This window comes from Mastigoproctus giganteus, chromosome 9 (genome assembly GCF_048544385.1).
Source record: "Mastigoproctus giganteus isolate SK-2022 chromosome 9, ASM4854438v1, whole genome shotgun sequence".
NCBI lineage: Eukaryota > Metazoa > Arthropoda > Arachnida > Uropygi > Thelyphonidae > Mastigoproctus > Mastigoproctus giganteus.
Window position 1 is genome coordinate 112,024,686 of NC_143583.1, and position 19,009 is coordinate 112,043,694.

Genomic DNA, 19,009 nt, shown 5'->3' on the forward strand with positions numbered 1-19,009 from the left:
GCAAGGATTTCTTTACTTATATAAACTCTAAAAGGAAGGGGATGAATCTGATGGTCCACTTGACATCGATGGTTCGACTGTTGATGAGCCTGCTCAGATAGCAAACAAACTAAATGAGTATTTTGCATCTACATTCACACATGAGGAATTATTAAGGTTTGAAAATGGCAGAAGGTTATCAAATTGTAGCAGAATACTTAATGATTTTGTAATAACTGAGAGCAAAGTGGAGGAGAAATTGTTGAAGTTAACCATAAGAAAAGCACCTGGAGTGGATGGGATCTATCCAGTTATATTAAAGGAGGCGGCAAAGCAACTAAGCAAACCCTTAGCCATAATTATGAGAGCATCCTTGGACTCAGGGCAGGTTCCCACAGACTGGAGATGTGCAAATGTATCCCCTAATTCACAAAGGGGGATCGAAGGGTGACACGAGTAATTACAGACCAGTTAGTTTAACTTCTGTTCTGGGTAAAATAATGGAGTCACTGGTTAAAGATGCATTGCAGGATCATCTAGACAAGACTGCAGCAATAATTCAGACACAGCATGGGTTTGTTAAGGGAAAGTCTTGTCTGAAAAAATTGATAGGATATTATGATGTGGTTACAAAGGAACTGGATGCAAAAAATAATTTTGATATCATATATTTGGATTTCAGGAAAGCTTTTGACATTGTTGTGCATGGAAGACTATTGTACAAATTGGAGCAGAATGTTATTAAGGGTAAGTTGCTACAATGGATAAAAGGATAGTTAAGTGGGAGAAGACAGAGGGTGGTAATCAATGGGTGCTGCTCTTCGTGGATTAATGTTATTATTGGAGTCCCACAGGGTTCGGTGTTGGATCCACTGTTGTTTTGTATATTTATCAATGATATTGATGAAGATATATCAGGCTTAATGTCGAAGTTTGCAGATGATACAAAGGTTGGCAGGGTTGTTAATGACAGTAATGGCAGTGTGCTACTGCAACAGGATCTAGATAATTTGGGCAGATGGGCTAAGAAGTGGCAACTGAAGTTTAACCTTGACAAATTCAAAGTACTACACATGGGTAGAAGTAACCCCAGAGAAACGTACCAACTATGTGGTACTACACTTAAGATGGTAGAAAATGAAAAAGACCTGGGAGTAATTGTGCAGTCAGATATGAAGGTTTCTGAGCAATGCAGACAGGCTGCCAGGGCAGGTCATAGGGATTTTGTCAATGATATATAGGAATTTTGCTAGCAGGGAAAAGGAGGTGATTGTCCCTCTGTGTAAGGCAATGGTTAGGCCACGCCTTGAGTACTGCGTACAGGTCTGGAAGCCTCATTTTAGGAAGGATGTAGATTTACTTGAGCGTGTACAGAGAAGGACAACAAGATTGGTGAGGGGAATAAAGGGATCCTCTTACCAAGAGAGGCTTAAGTTCTGCAAATTGCAGTGACTGGAGACTAGGCACCTGCGTGGTGATCTGATTGAGGTGTATAAGGCCTTGATTTGAATATCTGTCCTTTCTTAATTTCTATATCTGTTCTATCTATTCTATATCTGTCCTTGCTTAATTTGAATTTATGCCCCTAAGGGGGCATAAATTCAAATTAAGAAAGGACAGATATAGAATAGATGTGCGGAAATTTACCTTTAGCCAGCGGGTGGTTAATTGCTCGAACAAACTTCCATCTGTCGTTGTGGAAGCTGATAGGTTGAATAAATTTAAGGAGGAACTGGACAGGCATTTAGAGGGAATGGTGTGATTTTTTTTTTTTTTTTCGGCTGATGCTGCATAAGCTCATACACTTGCTTTCTTGCATCACATGCCACCACTACTACTACTATGTTAGATAAGGAGGCGGCTTTTGTTTTTTTTATAAATCTTTGTTTTCAGTGTACAATAAGCCATTGCATTGCAAATATATGGAGTTCCTGTTTTACTGATATATATTGGAAAAAAAGAACATCTACCACTGAATGAAACAAGCTGTTTTTCTGTTATGGTATACATCAAAATAATGTAATTTCTTGAGCATCTAGCTAAAAACAAGCAAACAAACAAAAATTCCTTCAATGCTTCTAGTCAGCAGGGTGTCCAGTTTTGACCCAGACAGTTCAGTATTTCAGCTTACTGTCCGGTATTGTCTAACATTCATACAGTTACATTCATGGGAAAATTTATTTTTATTTTGTTACACAGAGCATTAATAAACTACAATAAATAAATTATTGTAGTTTATTAATGCTCTGTGTAACAAAATAAAAATAAATTTTTGCATTATGAATCCAGAGCACGTAGGCCTGTTTTATTATGTCAGTTACATTCAGTTTTCACTATAATAATTTCCTTGAATTTTTTATAAATTTTGTACCATTGTCATTTAGATAGAACTGTATTTTGTATTATTCTTACATGGCCAGAATGAAGTTTTCATTCTGGCCATTTTTTTGAGCAGTGCAGACAGGTGCCAGAGCCGCTTGTCTGCACTGCTCAGAAAACTTCATATCTGATTGCACAATTACTCCCAGGTCTTTTTCATTTTCTACCACACAGTTGGTATGTTTCTGTGGGGTGACTTCTTCCCATATGCAGTACTTTGCATTTTCAATGTTAAATGTGTTTTAGAACATATTAACATTTGATTGTGTTAAAATATGACATTAGTCAAAATCTGCTTCTTTTTTAGTGAAAATGCCAGATAATTCAGTCACTAGAGTTTCATAAAGAAGGGTTCAAAATAATTACTGTCACTGATTAAAAAAAAAAAAAAAGAGAGAGAGAGAGAGAGAGAGAGAGAGAGAGAGAGAGAGAGAGAGAGACACCTTTGCAAAAAGCCTTGCCTTTTCAACCGAAACTCAGCTGACAATCCCGACATAGATAGCAGCCATGTTTTTTTTTTTGTTTGGATCTAGTACTGGTCTAGTGCTAGTGCTTGTAGAATGATTTAGTGAAGCCTCCCAAGATCTTTTTAACATCTCACTATCCAGTCCAATCCTATTCCAAAGTGGTTCTTCCTCACAAAAAATTGTGTTTTGAAAAAAAGAAATATATTCTTTCTTCGATGTGTTGAGTCTATAATAGAATTTCATGGAAATTTATCTATTGGAAGTTGTGTTATAAACTTCTGAAAACTAATATGAAACCAAAATTTTGCATGCAAAAGAAGGAAAAAAAGTGTACACTGTTTATAACAAATTGTTTTTTTAAATATGTATGGTTACAGAATCTTTTTTATGTATATTTGACTTGATAACAAAATTTCAAGGAAAAAAGTTTGTATTTGAAGATAAATTTCCAAATGCCAGAATCAAAATGAAAAAGGGGGAAAAAAAAAAAAAATCAAATAAATATACAGTAGACTCTCGATTTTCCGGGATAGATGGTAAAAAACAAATCCTGGATAATCGATTTCCCAGTTAATCCAAAAATACAAAAGTTCCCGACATACATTCCAGGACTCCTTACTTTGTCGAGTTTTACGTAACTCGGGAATGACTAATAACATATTGCTACTATATTATTATTGGAAAATCTGAATTCCGTGCGATACTTGATAATGTTTGGCCATTTTGATACATCTTTATTATGTCGATTCCTTAGAGATTTAACAGATGCATCGTTTTCAAACTTTTGAATAATTTCAAGTTTTTGTTTAACTGAAAACGCAACTCTTTTGCGTTTACCCATCATTTTCACGATTTCTAAACAAAAAAAAAAAAAAAAAAAAATACTATAAAAAAAATTGACATCCCTGACATAACGAAACAAAATTTGTCCTTTTGCACTGCAACGGAACACAACAATCGACGCGATGCAGTAAAACAAACTAAACATTTAGTCTCTTGTTTTTTTTTTTTTTTTTTTTTGAGTGGCGGGTGTGAAGACAGCAGGGATTGCAAGATAATAGGTACACTAATCTCCCAATGACGACTTACATTTCCACTTGTCGTTTATTTACGACTTGCAAAATATCTGTTTATACCTATTCTAGTTATTACTTAAATTTTTTTGATTTTTGTTTGATTTTTTTTTTTTTTTTTTTTTTAATTTGGAGTCTTGAAGTGTCCCGGTTAATCCGATCCTGGTTAATCGAGAGTCTGCTGTAATTTTTTTTTAAATAACTACTGTGATTATTAATAAGAAATTTTGGTTTTGAAAATTAGATAATGTTAACTGGGGGAGGAGGGTTAAAAAATTTTCAAAAATGCTGGCACACTGTTGATTTTGCTTTTGCATCTGCTTCCGGGTTAATGATCTTAATTCTAATAATAAAATTAGCTTATTAAATTTGTAGCAAGCTATTTCATATTCTTTTATTCTTTATTTCAGATATATGTATAATATTGAATATGGAAAGCTTCTTGAAACCACAATGGCACATGATGATGCAGGTATTTTCACTTTTGTATGAATTTCATTTATTTTAATTTCATCTCTGTTAAATAACTCTTCTTTTTATAACTTACAGAAAATTGTTTAAAAATTCAAAAAGGTGAAATTGGCAGTGGCCACCTAACAGTACATAAGCTTGATTTGCCTCCTAAAGCTTTGAGCAGACCCACCTTTCAACTTTGCCATAAAGTTTAAACTAATTAACACTCTGTCTCAAAAATGAGACAGCATTTTTGTGCTTGGCTCAATCAGTATTATTCAAATATGTTTCTATTGCACTAAAAGGAACTTTCCAGTCTGCAAAAAACATTAAATATGACATTCCTTTTGACCTTCAAAGAAAAGAGGCGTTATCACAAAAAAAAAAAAAAAAAAAAAAATAGTTTGATTATAAAAATGCTAATTAACCTATAAAAAATCCAGAGCATTTCAGAAGTGAATATTTTAATATAATGATTGATGAAATTAAAGCAAATTTAGAAACGAAGTTTGAATCCCTAAATGGAGTTGATAAATTTTTCTTTTTGAAGTAGCAAACAAACAAAAAAAAAAAAGCCAATGAAATCCCTTTTAAAATGCTACTAAGGCTTTTAAAACATTAACTGAAAGATGCAGTTTTCATAATTAAAAAAAATAAATAAATAAAGGGGGGGAAGTACAGTGGCAGTTTGTGGTAATGTACATAAAAAAGTGTAGCAACAGAGCTACAAAAAAAATATTAATGTGTTACTTAAGAGCCTTCTGCCATATAGCATTAATTGTTATAATTGGCATTAGTAGAGGCATACAATGCAAGAAAGCAAGCTTATGCAATATCAGCCAAAAAAAAAAAAAATGCTTCCATTTCACCCCTCCATTCGTTCCAAATGCCTGTCCAGCTCAGTCTTAAATTTATTTAGGCTATTAGCTTTCACAACAACAGATGGAAGCCTGTTCCACCAATCAACTACCCGTTGGCTAAAGGCAAATTTCTGCACATCTATTCTACAACTATCTTTCCTCAATTTGAAACTGTCCCCCTTCAGGTTCTTAGTCTGAGCAAGAGGAAGAATCCCATCAGCATTCAGCTTGCTCAACCCATTTAAGTCCTTATACACCTCAATCAGATCACCTCACAGGTGCCTACTCTCCAGGAACTGCAATTTGCAGAACTTAAGCCTTTCTTCTTAAGAGCACCCCCTTTGTTCCCCTCACCAATCTTATTGCCCTTCTTTTTACTTGTTCTACTAACTCTACATCCTTCCTAAAATGAGGCCTCCAGACCTGTACACAGTACTCTAGGTGTAGCCTGACCATTGCCTTGTATAACGGGATAATCACCTCCCTGCCCCTGCTAGCATAATTCCTATATATCTTTGACAAGACTTCGTGACCTGCCCTGGCAGCCCGTCTGCACTGCTCAGCGAACTTCATATTTGACTGCACAATTACCCCCCAGGTCTTTTTCACTTCCTGAGTGTACTGCAGAGTTGGTACGTTTCTCTTCAGTTATCGCTACCAATATGCAGTACGTTGCATTTGTGAATGTTAAACTTCAGTTTCCACTTTTCAGTGGCAACTTATCCCAACATTTTCCCAACTTATCTAGATCCAGTTGGAGTAGCATACTGTCTTTACTATCGTTAACAACCCTGCCAACCTTTGTATCATCTGCAAACTTGGACATTAAACCTGATATACCTTCATCAATATCATTGATAAATATACAAAACAACAGTGGGTCCAACACCGGATCCTGGGGAACTCCACTAACAACATTTGGTCACGAAGAGCAGTGTTCATTGAGTCTCCCACTCAACCATCCCATTGTAGCAACTTACCCTTAATGCCATACCTCTCCAATTTGTACAGCAGTCTTCCATGTGCAACAGTATCAAAAGCTTTCCTGAAATTCAAGTACTATATGATATCAAAATTATTTTTGGCATTCAGTTCCTTTGTGACCACATCATAGTATCCAATCAGATTGGCCAGACAAACCTTCCTTTAACAAACCCATGCTGTGTCTTAACTATTACTACAGTCTTGTCTAGATGATCCTGCAATGCTTCTTTAATCAGCGATTCCATTATTTTCCCCGGAACACAAGTTAAACTAACGATCTGTAGGTACTTGTGTCACCTTTTGTGAACCCCCTTTGTGAATTTGTGGTACATTTGCGCACCTCCAGTCCATGGGGACCTCCCCTGAGTCCAAGGAAGCTCTCATAATTATGGCTAAGGGTTTGCTTACTTCCTTTGCTGCCTCCTTTAATATAACTGGATAGATCCTATCCACCCCAAGTGCCTTCCTTATGTTTAACTTCAACAGTTTCTCCTCCACTTTGCTCTCAGTTATTACAAAATCACTTAGCTCTTGATAAACGTTAGCATTTTATTAACTTGTGGCACTCCCCCCTCATTGAATGACTCCTCATGTGTGAATGTAGATGCAAAATACTCATTCAGTTTGTCAGCTACCTGAGCATGATCATCAATAGTGAACCTGTCTGTGTTAAGTGGTCCAATCTGATTCATCCCTTTCCTTCTAGAGTAAAGCACTTCATAGGTAAAGCACTCTTTGCTGTGTTTCTTTGCATCCTTTGCCAAAGATTTCTCGTAATCTGCCTTTGCCTGCCTAACCTCCTTTGTGACTTGATTACTCATTTTAATTTTTATTGTTGGTTAATTTGTCCCACCAGTAATGTATTGCCAAATTATGCTGTACTTTGAGTTCATAATTTATTTGCTCTTTGGATTACATAATTAATTCATCCTACCCAAAGTAAAGCTATGCTCTCCTGACATAATTTCTTAATTGAATTAATGTAAATAACATTAATAACAATAAGTAAGCTAAACTCCCACATATTAGAACTACTTAACAATTGGCAACATTTTGTTTCTGGTTTCCATGTTGAATCCTGTCATCAGGCAAAATCAAGAAAGAATGGAAGTTGGAACAAATGGAAGAAACATTCATTAGCTGTTAAGCAGTTCTATTGTGTGAGAGTTTACCATGCTTATCATAACCTCTAGCACTTTGTAAAAATAAAATTCATTTCACAACAATTCACATAGCTTAATTAACGTTATTCATATTTCTTGAATAACGCAGATTAAACACAAATTAGTTCATTAAGACCAACCATGTAATAGCCCTCTCTCAGCACATTAATCTCTTAACTGGTTTTTGTAATTTAAAAAAAAAAAAAAAAAAAGTTTGTGGTTCCTTTAACCAGTACTTGTAGTCTCTATTAGCAAATAGTGGTTCCTACAATTGTTGCATTCTACAGAGGTACTGAAAGGCTTCAGGAATACCTTTTTATATCAAAAGGTTTGGGTATAAATAGTTTTCTGTGCATTCAAAAATTCTGTGAATAAAAACTGACATGAGGGTATACTGTATATCACAAAACTTGTTTATATCCAGTTTCCAGCATCACCAAGCAACTTTCAAGAAATTATTTCATCACTTACACTGGTCAACACCAAAAATGTTTCTAGCTTGAAAATAGTCAATTCTTAATTTCAGCATGAGAAAAACGAATATAACATTTAAAACTCCTAGTTATCTCTCGGTTCCACGATATAACCCCTCTTATGATTTAGGGGAATATTGGTGAATACTAGGGAATTTTGGAATTTGGAGAATAGATAGGTTGGTTGGTAACATTGAAACAGGAACCGATACACCATGTTTTTTTTTAGTTTTTTTTTATTTCTGTGTACAGCAATACCCTGCATAGCACTGATAATTGGTACCGAAACTGTTCCGTGTTTGTGAAATCATGCTGATTGAGATATAATTATAGTGAGTTTTAATTGAATGCGTGCCAGAGAAATAATCTATAAACAAATTATAATAAATCTATAAACCATTTGTGCTTTATAGCCAATTAAAAGGATTTGAATTTAAAAATATTACAATTGTATTAATGAAAAGGAAACGTGAGAGATAAGAAAAAAGCTTTATTGTTTATTTAGGTATTTCAATAAAAAAAAAAGTCTGGTGAAGTTGTGTCTTCTTTTTCTCGGTGCACAAGTCTTTGTAGCATCGAATCCCATTTTGTAAAATTTGCCGTAACTTGATGCTATGTTCAACATCCGGATCTCCATTCATAATTGCCTCACAGGCAATGTCAATCCCCAAAAAAACTTGCTCCAATTCTTCTGTTGAAAATTCTTTTGGTGTCACTTCAGAATTGTTTTCCTTTTCTTCATATGCAGTTTACTCATCAATTTCATGTGAATCGGTGCAGTTACATACATTGGCAGTGTCCAAAAGTTTCGAATCCCAAGTCATTACCGATCTTCACAGTGTCTTCAGTAATTGTCTGAATTTGTGATTCAAAACCAGTGAAATCATTTGCAAAATGGAGAAAAATATGCTGCCAAGCAGAATGCATGTTGTTGGCAGTGATTTTTAGTGAATATGCAAATATATTTTCAATCGTATCTTTAAATACGTAAAATAAATGGGTAAAAATAAATTGTGAAATTATGAAAAGCCTGAAAAGCTATCATGTCATCTCGTCAGGATGGAATTAAGAATACTGAACACTGTTGCACGTTGCTACTGGCTGCCTATTTTAGTATTAAATCAGCTCACACCAACCATAAGAATAAGCATTTACTGTAACTAGAATATTTATTTACATATTAAAATAAAATAAATATTTACAAAAACTGCTATTATATTAAATATACATGTAAAAACATTAAAACTGTGATAAAATCCTTGAGATAAAATACACTAAAATAAACGCGATTAAAAACGATAAAAATCTCTGGAGCTTTCGGAAGCTTGCGCTCCCTTCCTCAGCAGTAACAAAACTTCCTGCAGCACGTCCATATATAACAGGCTCACGGTACCTATACACGTGGTGCAGTCGGCGCATGGTCTGAACTGGAAGCGGAAATAGCTCGGGAACGTGTTAAGCAAAACCGTTCATCCGTACTTAGGATAATAGTTTCAAACAGAGGATGCATACGCATACCTCTGTCCCTATTCATAATATTGTGGTCGGATGAACAGATTCGTAGGCTCTCGAGCCATTTACGGTTCCAGAACCCATGCGCTCGATCCATGATAACCGCATCCTCTGGGGAAATTTGATGCTGCTTCTCCCAAAAATGTTCGGCCACAGCAGATTTATTGTAATCAGCGGTTTTTTATAGCATTTGCATGCTCCCCCAGACGATCCTTGAGCCGTCGTTTGTCTCGCCCACATAACATTCCCCACAATCCGGGCATTCTATCCTGTATACTACTCCACTACTCAGGTCCTTTGCTATTGGTCTTTTACCTGAGACAACACTGTGTGCAACCTCCGCCCGGAAGCTGCACACAGCGTGTTTATAGCCCCGCAAAATTCTAGCGAGATGCTCAGTAACGCCGCTAGTAAGGAATGTATGCGGTAGCGACAGGAACAAACGGTTCCTGACGGTTAGACTCTATTCCTCTACTAAATCTGTCTATGATCCTCTGGGGTATCCGCATTTCTAAGGTCTGCTGTGACCCGTCTAATTTCACATCTTTGTCCTCAGAGGTGGTGCAGTGTGACCCTGCTCTATCTAGTAGAGCTTTCACTACACTATTCTTATGCTGCCCAGCTTGCTGAACTATAATGGTGTACTGCCTCTGCACATAGGTTTTTTAAACACAGAAGTTTTTAGCCTAGGGCCTACCCTAGAGACCAGTACATCCAAGAAAGGAAGGGTACCTCCTGTTTCCACCTCTGAGGTAAATTGTATAAATTGGAGAAGCTATTAAGCCAATGGAGTGCATCATCCTCTCTCCCCTTCTGGACCACGGTAAAGGTATCATCAACATACCTTTTCCATTTCTTTATGGGAAACTGACATCCACTAAAAACCCTCTCCTCTAACTCCTCCATGGCCAGATTGGCCACGATGGCGCTAATAGGAGATCCCATGGCTGTACCGTGAACCTGTTTGTACATAACACCTTGGTACACCATAGTGTGCTGGCCAGACAAAGTTCCACACCCGAACAAATATCCTCTACGTTTAAAAGCGATCTACCCAAAGAGACATCATTACTCAAAGATCTTCTAACACAATATATTCCATGTTTAATTGGAATGCATGTGAATAGTGACACCACATCAAAAGAAATCATGCTCTCGTTTTCATTTACAGACAAATCTTTCACAAAATTCACAAATTCTTTACTGTCTTTTATGACATAGTTGGACTGGCCCACTATAGGCGAAATCAATTTAGCCAAATACCCTGACAAAGCATATGTGGGGCTTCCTATAAATGATACAATAGGTCTGAGTGGGACTTCTGTCTTATGAGTTTTTGGAAGTCCATAAAACCTAGGGAGTTGACATCCAGTAGCATGTAAGAACCAAAAGGTCTCCCTGGAAATCTTCTCTGCCTTTAACCAATCCTGTACCAGTTTATTAACTCGCCGCTCTAGGCCAACCAACGGGTTTCTCTGAGTAACTTTATACGTATTATTGTTCTGTAAAAGGTCCATTGCTTTTTTGTGATAGTCTTCTTTGTTTAGGACAACCGTCGATCTGCCCTTGTCCGCAGGTAAAACCACAATTCCATCGTCTCTTCTCAGTTCATTCAAGGCCTTTCTTTGACTAAAGTTAAGATTCGGAGATACTTTCTTTACCTGGCTCAATCTTATGGTTGGTGTGAGCTGATTTAATACCAAAAAAAAAAAAAAAAAAAAATATGAATTTTTCCAACCTCAGAGGCCTTTTTCAGGATATTGTTAGCAGCTATGGCCAATTTGTAGTGCAACACGTCCGACAATATCAAAAGTATTGTATAAAAGAGGCCAGACAGAAGCAGCATCTAAGGTTTGCGCATCGATGCAAAACGCATGGACTTATACCATATGGCTTTACAGTCAAAACACCATTTCAGGATGACCGACTAAAGTGGGTTACTTTGTGTTATCAAAAGAAGATCATGAATATTTGGATCCGTAAGTTACATGAGGAGTTAAGAGATACTAGGAGGCAAATAGGTATGTACTTGGATGTTATTAGTAGTAGTGTATCTTCTAGACATTTGGCTCTCGTTAGAAGATTAGTTTTGGATAAAGTTATTAGGATAGCAGACACCTATAGACAGAGGCAGATTATGAAGTTTAATAGGTTGTTGGGAGAAGGTACAGTACAACGTACAGATAGAAGTACTAATTTTGTTTACAACTTGAGTAATAGGCAACTTACGGAAGAGCAAGAGGGAGTTTTAAATTTAGGTCCTAAGTTTACGCTTGTACCTCCCAAACCTCCCATTGCGGAGATAGCAATGGGTATTGAACGGGCCATCAGCAAGCTACCGGAGGCCCTAGCTAATGAGATCCGGGTTAAATCTGCCGTTATTTTGAGCCAGGTAAAGAAAGTATCTCCGAATCTTAACTTTAGTCAAAGAAAGGCCTTGAATGAACTGAGAAGAGACGATGGAATTGTGGTTTTACCTGCGGACAAGGGCAGATCGACGGTTGTCCTAAACAAAGAAGACTATCACAAAAAAGCAATGGACCTTTTACAGAACAATAATACGTATAAAGTTACTCAGAGAAACCCGTTGGTTGGCCTAGAGCGGCGAGTTAATAAACTGGTACAGGATTGGTTAAAGGCAGAGAAGATTTCCAGGGAGACCTTTTGGTTCTTACATGCTACTGGATGTCAACTCCCTAGGTTTTATGGACTTCCAAAAACTCATAAGACAGAAGTCCCACTCAGACCTATTGTATCATTTATAGGAAGCCCCACATATGCTTTGTCAGGGTATTTGGCTAAATTGATTTCGCCTATAGTGGGCCAGTCCAACTATGTCATAAAAGACAGTAAAGAATTTGTGAATTTTGTGAAAGATTTGTCTGTAAATGAAAACGAGAGCATGATTTCTTTTGATGTGGTGTCACTATTCACATGCATTCCAATTAAACATGGAATATATTGTGTTAGAAGATCTTTGAGTAATGATGTCTCTTTGGGTAGTAGATCGCTTTTAAACGTAGAGGATATTTGTTCGGGTGTGGAACTTTGTCTGGCCAGCACCACTATGGTGTACCAAGGTGTTATGTACAAACAGGTTCACGGTACAGCCATGGGATCTCCTATTAGCGCCATCGTGGCCAATCTGGCCATGGAGGAGTTAGAGGAGAGGGTTTTTAGTGGATGTCAGTTTCCCATAAAGAAATGGAAAAGGTATGTTGATGATACCTTTACCGTGGTCCAGAAGGGGAGAGAGGATGATGCACTCCATTGGCTTAATAGCTTCTCCCAATTTATACAATTTACCTCAGAGGTGGAAACAGGAGGTACCCTTCCTTTCTTGGATGTACTGGTCTCTAGGGTAGGCCCTAGGCTAAAAACTTCTGTGTTTAAAAAACCTATGTGCAGAGGCCAGTACACCCATTATAGTTCAGCACAAGCTGGGCAGCATAAGAATAGTGTAGTGAAAGCTCTACTAGATAGAGCAGGGTCACACTGCACCACCTCTGAGGACAAAGAATGTGAAATTAGACGGGTCACAGCAGACCTTAGAAAATGCGGATACCCCCAGAGGATCATAGACAGATTTAGTAGAGGAATAGAGTCTAACCGTCAGGAACCGTTTGTTCCTGTCGCTACCGCATACATTCCTTACTATCCGGGCGTTACTGAGCATCTCGCTAGAATTTTGCGGGGCTATAAAACACGCTGTGTGCAGCTTCCCGGGCGGAGGTTGCACACAGTGTTGTCTCAGGTAAAAGACCCAATAGCAAAGGACCTGAGTAGTGGAGTAGTATACAGGATAGAATGCCCGGATTGTGGGGAATGTTATGTGGGCGAGACAAAACGACGGCTCAAGGATCGTCTGGGGGAGCATGCAAATGCTATAAAAAAACCGCTGATTACAATAAATCTGCTGTGGCCGAACATTTTTGGGAGAAGCAGCATCAAATTTCCCCAGAGGATGCGGTTATCATGGATCGAGCGCATGGGTTCTGGAACCGTAAATGGCTCGAGAGCCTACGAATCTGTTCATCCGACCACAATATTATGAATAGGGACAGAGGTATGCGTATGCATCCTCTGTTTGAAACTATTATCCTAAGTACGGATGAACGGTTTTGCTTAACACGTTCCCGAGCTATTTCCGCTTCCAGTTCAGACCATGCGCCGACTGCACCACGTGTATAGGTACCGTGAGCCTGTTATATATGGACGTGCTGCAGGAAGTTTTGTTACTGCTGAGGAAGGGAGCGCAAGCTTCCGAAAGCTCCAGAGATTTTTATCGTTTTTAATCCGGTTTATTTTAGTGTATTTTATCTCAAGGATTTTATCACAGTTTTAATGTTTTTACATGTATATTTAATATAATAGCAGTTTTTGTAAATATTTATTTTATTTTAATATGTAAATAAATATTCTAGTTACAGTAAATGCTTATTCTTATGGTTGGTGTGAGCTGATTTAATACTAAAATATGAATTTTCCCAACCTCAGAAGCCTTTTTCAGGATACTGGCTGCCTGAGGGGAGCTATTGGCTCATGTGCACATGAGACAATAGAGTTGGCACCGCAGCATATATGTATGCATACCTAGGCTGCAACAATGCAACATATATGTAGAGTATGAGTCTAGGCTATTGAATGAGTTTTAATATGTACAGTAAATTTTCGACTTAGACGTAATTTAAAACAGTGTTATAGTGAAACCCGTGCTGTTTGAAGCCGTGCTAAGTGAGGTATTGCTGTATTTGTATTTCTTTGTATCATTTACCTTGCAAGTGATGTGTTTTTTTTTTTTTTTTCAGGTTTATGGACAGAAATTACGTAAAAAGCCAGGATCCCACGTAAATGTGTTAACAGTTTTTGTTATGTGTGTGGTGATGTGACATTTTCCACTCAGAAATGCCAATTTATTCCACTTGTGAAGACAGCCTACTACCATTATTTTGGCTGTAAGGTAAGGGATGAAGACAAACCCTGAGCATCTCATATTTGCTGCAACGATGTGCTGTAAATTTCCATGGATGGTTGAATAACAAAGGACGTTCAATGCCTTTTGCCATCCCAATGATTTGGAGGGAGCCTTCAAATCGTGTAAATGACTGTTATTTCTGCATGATGCCTCCTCTTCAGCATGACATGTCAAAAAAAAAGGAAGTGGACTGTGGAATAACCCAACATCCTGCCAGCTATCTGACCAGTAGCACATGGGGATGGTCTGCCTGTACCTCACCCTCCAGAAGAGTACACTTTGGAGTCTGATGAAGATGGGGAAGTGTGAGGAATGATGGTTAACCTGGGCCTTCAATGTCACAAGATCCTTATTTTGTGCTAGAACCTGAGTTGCTGAGTGAGTCACACAGAATCACTCAAGGTGAACTTAGTGATCTAATTCGAGACCATGATCTAACAAAAGATAATGCAGAGCTTCTGGGATCAAGGCTCCAAAAGTGAAATCTTCTGCAACCAAATGTCAAGGTGTCCGTGTACAGGAGCAGGCAGAATGCTTTGACTCCATATTTTAAAAGTGAAAACAACCTTGCCTGCTGTGAAGTCAATGGTTTGATGACAGCTTTGAATGTGGAGCACAACACACAGGACTGGAGACTATTCATAGACTCATCAAAGCTAAGTTTAAATGCTGCTTTTCTCCACAATGGCAACGCTCATCCTTCAATTCCTCTAGGCCGGGTGCCTCCATAGCCAGGTGGGCAGGAGCAGCAATGCATAGCACACGCTTCTTGATTAGACCAGGGTTCGAGCCCGTGACCACCAAATACAGAGGATGCAGAAAGGTCAGGGAATGACCAACGCATATCCCCAGAGCAATATGGCCTTAGTTGCTAATGCTCCTAAAAACCAAATAAGAACAACAACAACCTCTAAGCCATGCTGTCCACATGAAGAAGACATATGAGAATATGAAATTAATTCTGGAAGCAGTGAAGTACAAAGACCACCAATGGCAGATCTGTGAAGACCTGAAGGTGATTGCAATACTGCTGGGCATGCAGTTGGGATGTAAGAAGTACTGCTGTTTTCTGTGTGAGTGGGATAGTCGAGCTAGGTGCTCACACTACAAGAGAAGTCTGGCCTATAATAGAAAATTAAGGGCACAAAAGGTGATATAGTTGTACACGTTGGCACTAATGATATTAAGAGTAGGAGACCGGTGGAATTACTTAAAAAGTACAGGTCACTGATGAAAAAAAGCCGTGAATTAGGGTTGAATTTGAAAGTGTCTGCAATTCTGCCCAGACACGATAGGAGGGAGTATATGATGAGAGCCCTGTCGATCAATTCGGCCCTGGAAAGATTGTGCAGGACTCAAGGGGTAGAATTTTTTTCAGCCTGGTCTGTACTTGTTAACAGGAGAGACTGCTTCTACAGGGATGGGATACACTTAAATAGAAAGGGTGCAAGAATGTTTGCTGATGCTATCGAGGCAGTGTTAGGTGGGTCAGAAAACTGCTAGATTGGGGGGATACAAGGACTAATAGATTAACAGTAGCCACTGGCAGAGGTGAAAGTGATTCTTGCACTCCTTCTATTGGAATGAGCCGCAGCCTGGAAAATAAGATGCAGGATATTTCAGAGACTGCTGGGAATCATTGGGGTACAAGTAAACACATGGGTTGTGTTAGGGTAGCTAAGAAAAAGAACAGGTGCATGTATACTTGCGTGTACACCAATGCTAGGAGTTTAGTAAATAAATTTGATGAATTTGAGGTATTGCTCAAAACATCAAAGGCAGATATTGTGGGGATTTCAGAGACGTGGTGTCATACAGATATAAGGAATGCAGAACTGGAATTTGGGGAGTACAATGTCTACAGAAAGGATAGACAGGATAGGAAGGGAGGAGGGGTTATGCTATTAGTTAAAAAACACATAAAATCCAAGGAAGTGAAGCCAGTCAACATCGCTGGACAGTGCAGTGTCGAGTCAGTTTGGTGTGACATAAGCATTGGGAGATCAAAATTGAGAGTAGGAGTGTGCTATAGGCCTAATGACTCTGATGAGTATAATAAAAACTGTACGGAGAAATAGAGTGGGCCAGTAAATCAGAGAGTCTTATAATGGGGGATTTTAATTTCCCAGATATTGACTGGAATTTGGGAGCTGGTCACTCACACACTAGCAAGGCTTTTGTGGATTTATTGGATGATTGTTTTCTACATCAGCATTTTCGGGAGGCAACTAGAGGGAGTAATACTCTAGATTTGATTATCAGTAGTGATTCTTCATGCATTAAGAATCTGCAGATAAATGAACCATTAGGTGGCAGTGATCACAGTGTTCTGAAGTTGGAGTTACTCAAAGAGGTAACTACCATTAGGGGTAAAGGGAAGGGGTATTGCTTTCATAAAGGCGACTACGATGGACTGAGACAGTATTTAAATTCTATACAGTAGGATCAAATGATGATGTTACCAACAGCAAATTCAAGATGGGAAGCATTCAAAGAACTTATCTTGGAAGCTACTAGGCTTTACATACCAACTAAGAAATATTGTTCAAGGTTTAGGCCTAAATGGATGTCAGATGAACTAATGAGGCATATGGCAGAGAAGAAAAATGCATGGGATACATACAAATTAACACGTGACACAGAAGCCTATGATAGATACAAGTTGATCTGTAACCAAGTTACAAAGGAGGTTAGGCAGGCGAAGGCAGATTACGAGAGATCCTTGGCAAGGGATGCAAAGAAAAACAGCAAAGAGTTCTTTACTTATGTAAACTCTGGAAGGAAGGGGATGAATCAGATTGGTCCACTTTAGCATTAGCATTAGTAGAGGCATTTGATGCAAGAAAGCAAGCTTATGCAGCATCAGCCAAAAAAAAAAAAAAAAAAAAACACTTCCACTTCACCCCTCTGTTTGTTCAAAATACCTGTCCAGCTGAGCCTTAAACTTATTTAGGCTATTAACTTCCACGACAAGGGATGGAAGTCTGTTCCACCAACCAACCACCCGCTGGCTAAAGGCAAATTTCCGCACGTCTATCCTACATCTGTCTTTCCTCAATTTGAATTTATGCCCTCTCAGGTGATTATTCGGAGTGAGAGGAAGAATCCCATCAGCATTGAGCATGCTCTCAAACCATTCAAGGCTTTATACACCTCTATCAGATCACCTCGCTGGTGCCTAGTCTCCAGACACTGTAATTTGCAAAACTTAAGCCTTTCTTCCTAAGAGCACCCCTTTGTTCCATTCACTAATCTTGTTGCCCTTCTCTGTACTCGTTCCAGCAGCTCTACATCCTTCTTGAAATGAGGCCTCCAGGCCTGTATATAGTACTCTAGGAGTGGCCTGACCATTGCCTTATACAAGGGAATAATCACCTCCTTGTCCCTGCTAGAAAAATTTCGATATATCATTGACAACACACCATGAGCTACTCTTGCAGCCCGTCTGCACTGCTCAGAGAACTTCGATGGGTCACTTGATATCGATGGGTCAACTGTTGATGACCCTGCTCAGGTAGCTAACAAACTAAATGAATATTTTGGATCGACATTCACACATGAGGAGTTATTCAGCAAGGGGAATGCCAGAGGTGTATTCAACTCTAGCAGTAAGCTAGAGAATCTTGTAATAACTGAGAGTAAAGTGGAGGAGAAATTGTTGAAGATAAACACAAGAAAGGCACCTGGGGTGGATGGGATCTATCCAGTTATATTAAAGGAGGCAGCAAAGGAAGTAAGCAAACCCTTAGCCATAATTATGAGAGCTTCCTTGGACTCAGGGGAGGTACCCATGGACTGGAGATATGCAAATGTGACCCCAATTCACAAAGGAGGATCAAAGGCTGACACAAGTAATTATAGACCTGTGAGTTTAACTTCTGTTTCCGGAAAATTAATGGAGGCACTGGTTAAAGAAGCACTGCAGGATCATCTAGACAAGACTTCAGTTATAGCTCAGACACAGCATGGTTTTGTTAAGGGGAAGTCTTGCCTGACCAATTTGATTGGATACTATGATGCAGTCACAAAAGAACTGGATGCAGGGAATAACTTTGATATTATATACTTGGATCTTAGAAAGGCTTTTAATACTGTTGCACATGGAAGACTGCTGCACAAATTGGAGCAGTGTGGCATTGGAGGCAAATTGCTGCTATGGATAAAGGGGTGGTTGAGGGGGAGAAGACAGAGAGTGGTAATCAATGGACACTGCTCATCGTGGTCTAATGTTATTAGTGGAGTCCCTCAGGGTTCAGTATTGGGTCCTTTATTGTTTTCTGTATTTATAAATGATATTGATGATGGTATATCAGGCTTAATGTCCAAGTTTGCAGACGATACGAAGGTTGGCAGGGTTGTCAAGGACACTACTGACACTATACTGCTGCAACAGGATTTGGAAAGGTTGAGCAGATGGGCTTCGAGGTGGCAAATGAAGTTTAACATTGACAAATGTAAAGTACTACATATGGGAAACAGCAACCCCAGAGCAACGTATCAGCTCTGTGGTACTACACTGACAGTGGTAGAGAATGAAAGGGACCTGGGGGTGGTTGTGCAGGCAGATATGAAGTTCTCTGAGCAGTGCAGACGGGCTGCAAGAGTAGCTCATGGTGTATTGTCAATGATATATAGGAATTTTTCTAGCAGGGATAAAGAGGTGATTATTCCCTTGTATAAGGCAATGGTCA

At 38.6% G+C, this 19,009-nt stretch overlaps 1 protein-coding gene across 1 annotated transcript in view; it reads left to right on the forward strand.

Moving 5' to 3' along the window:
- The window catches only part of LOC150080645 (protein FAN-like), a 411,353-nt gene that overhangs the window by 299,209 nt on the left and 93,135 nt on the right, over positions 1 to 19,009 (forward strand). The window contains exon 26 of the mRNA XM_090380769.1: positions 4,309 to 4,370. Within this exon, the coding sequence (XP_090236895.1) occupies positions 4,309 to 4,370 (62 nt within the window). The remainder of the gene's footprint in view (positions 1 to 4,308; positions 4,371 to 19,009) is intronic.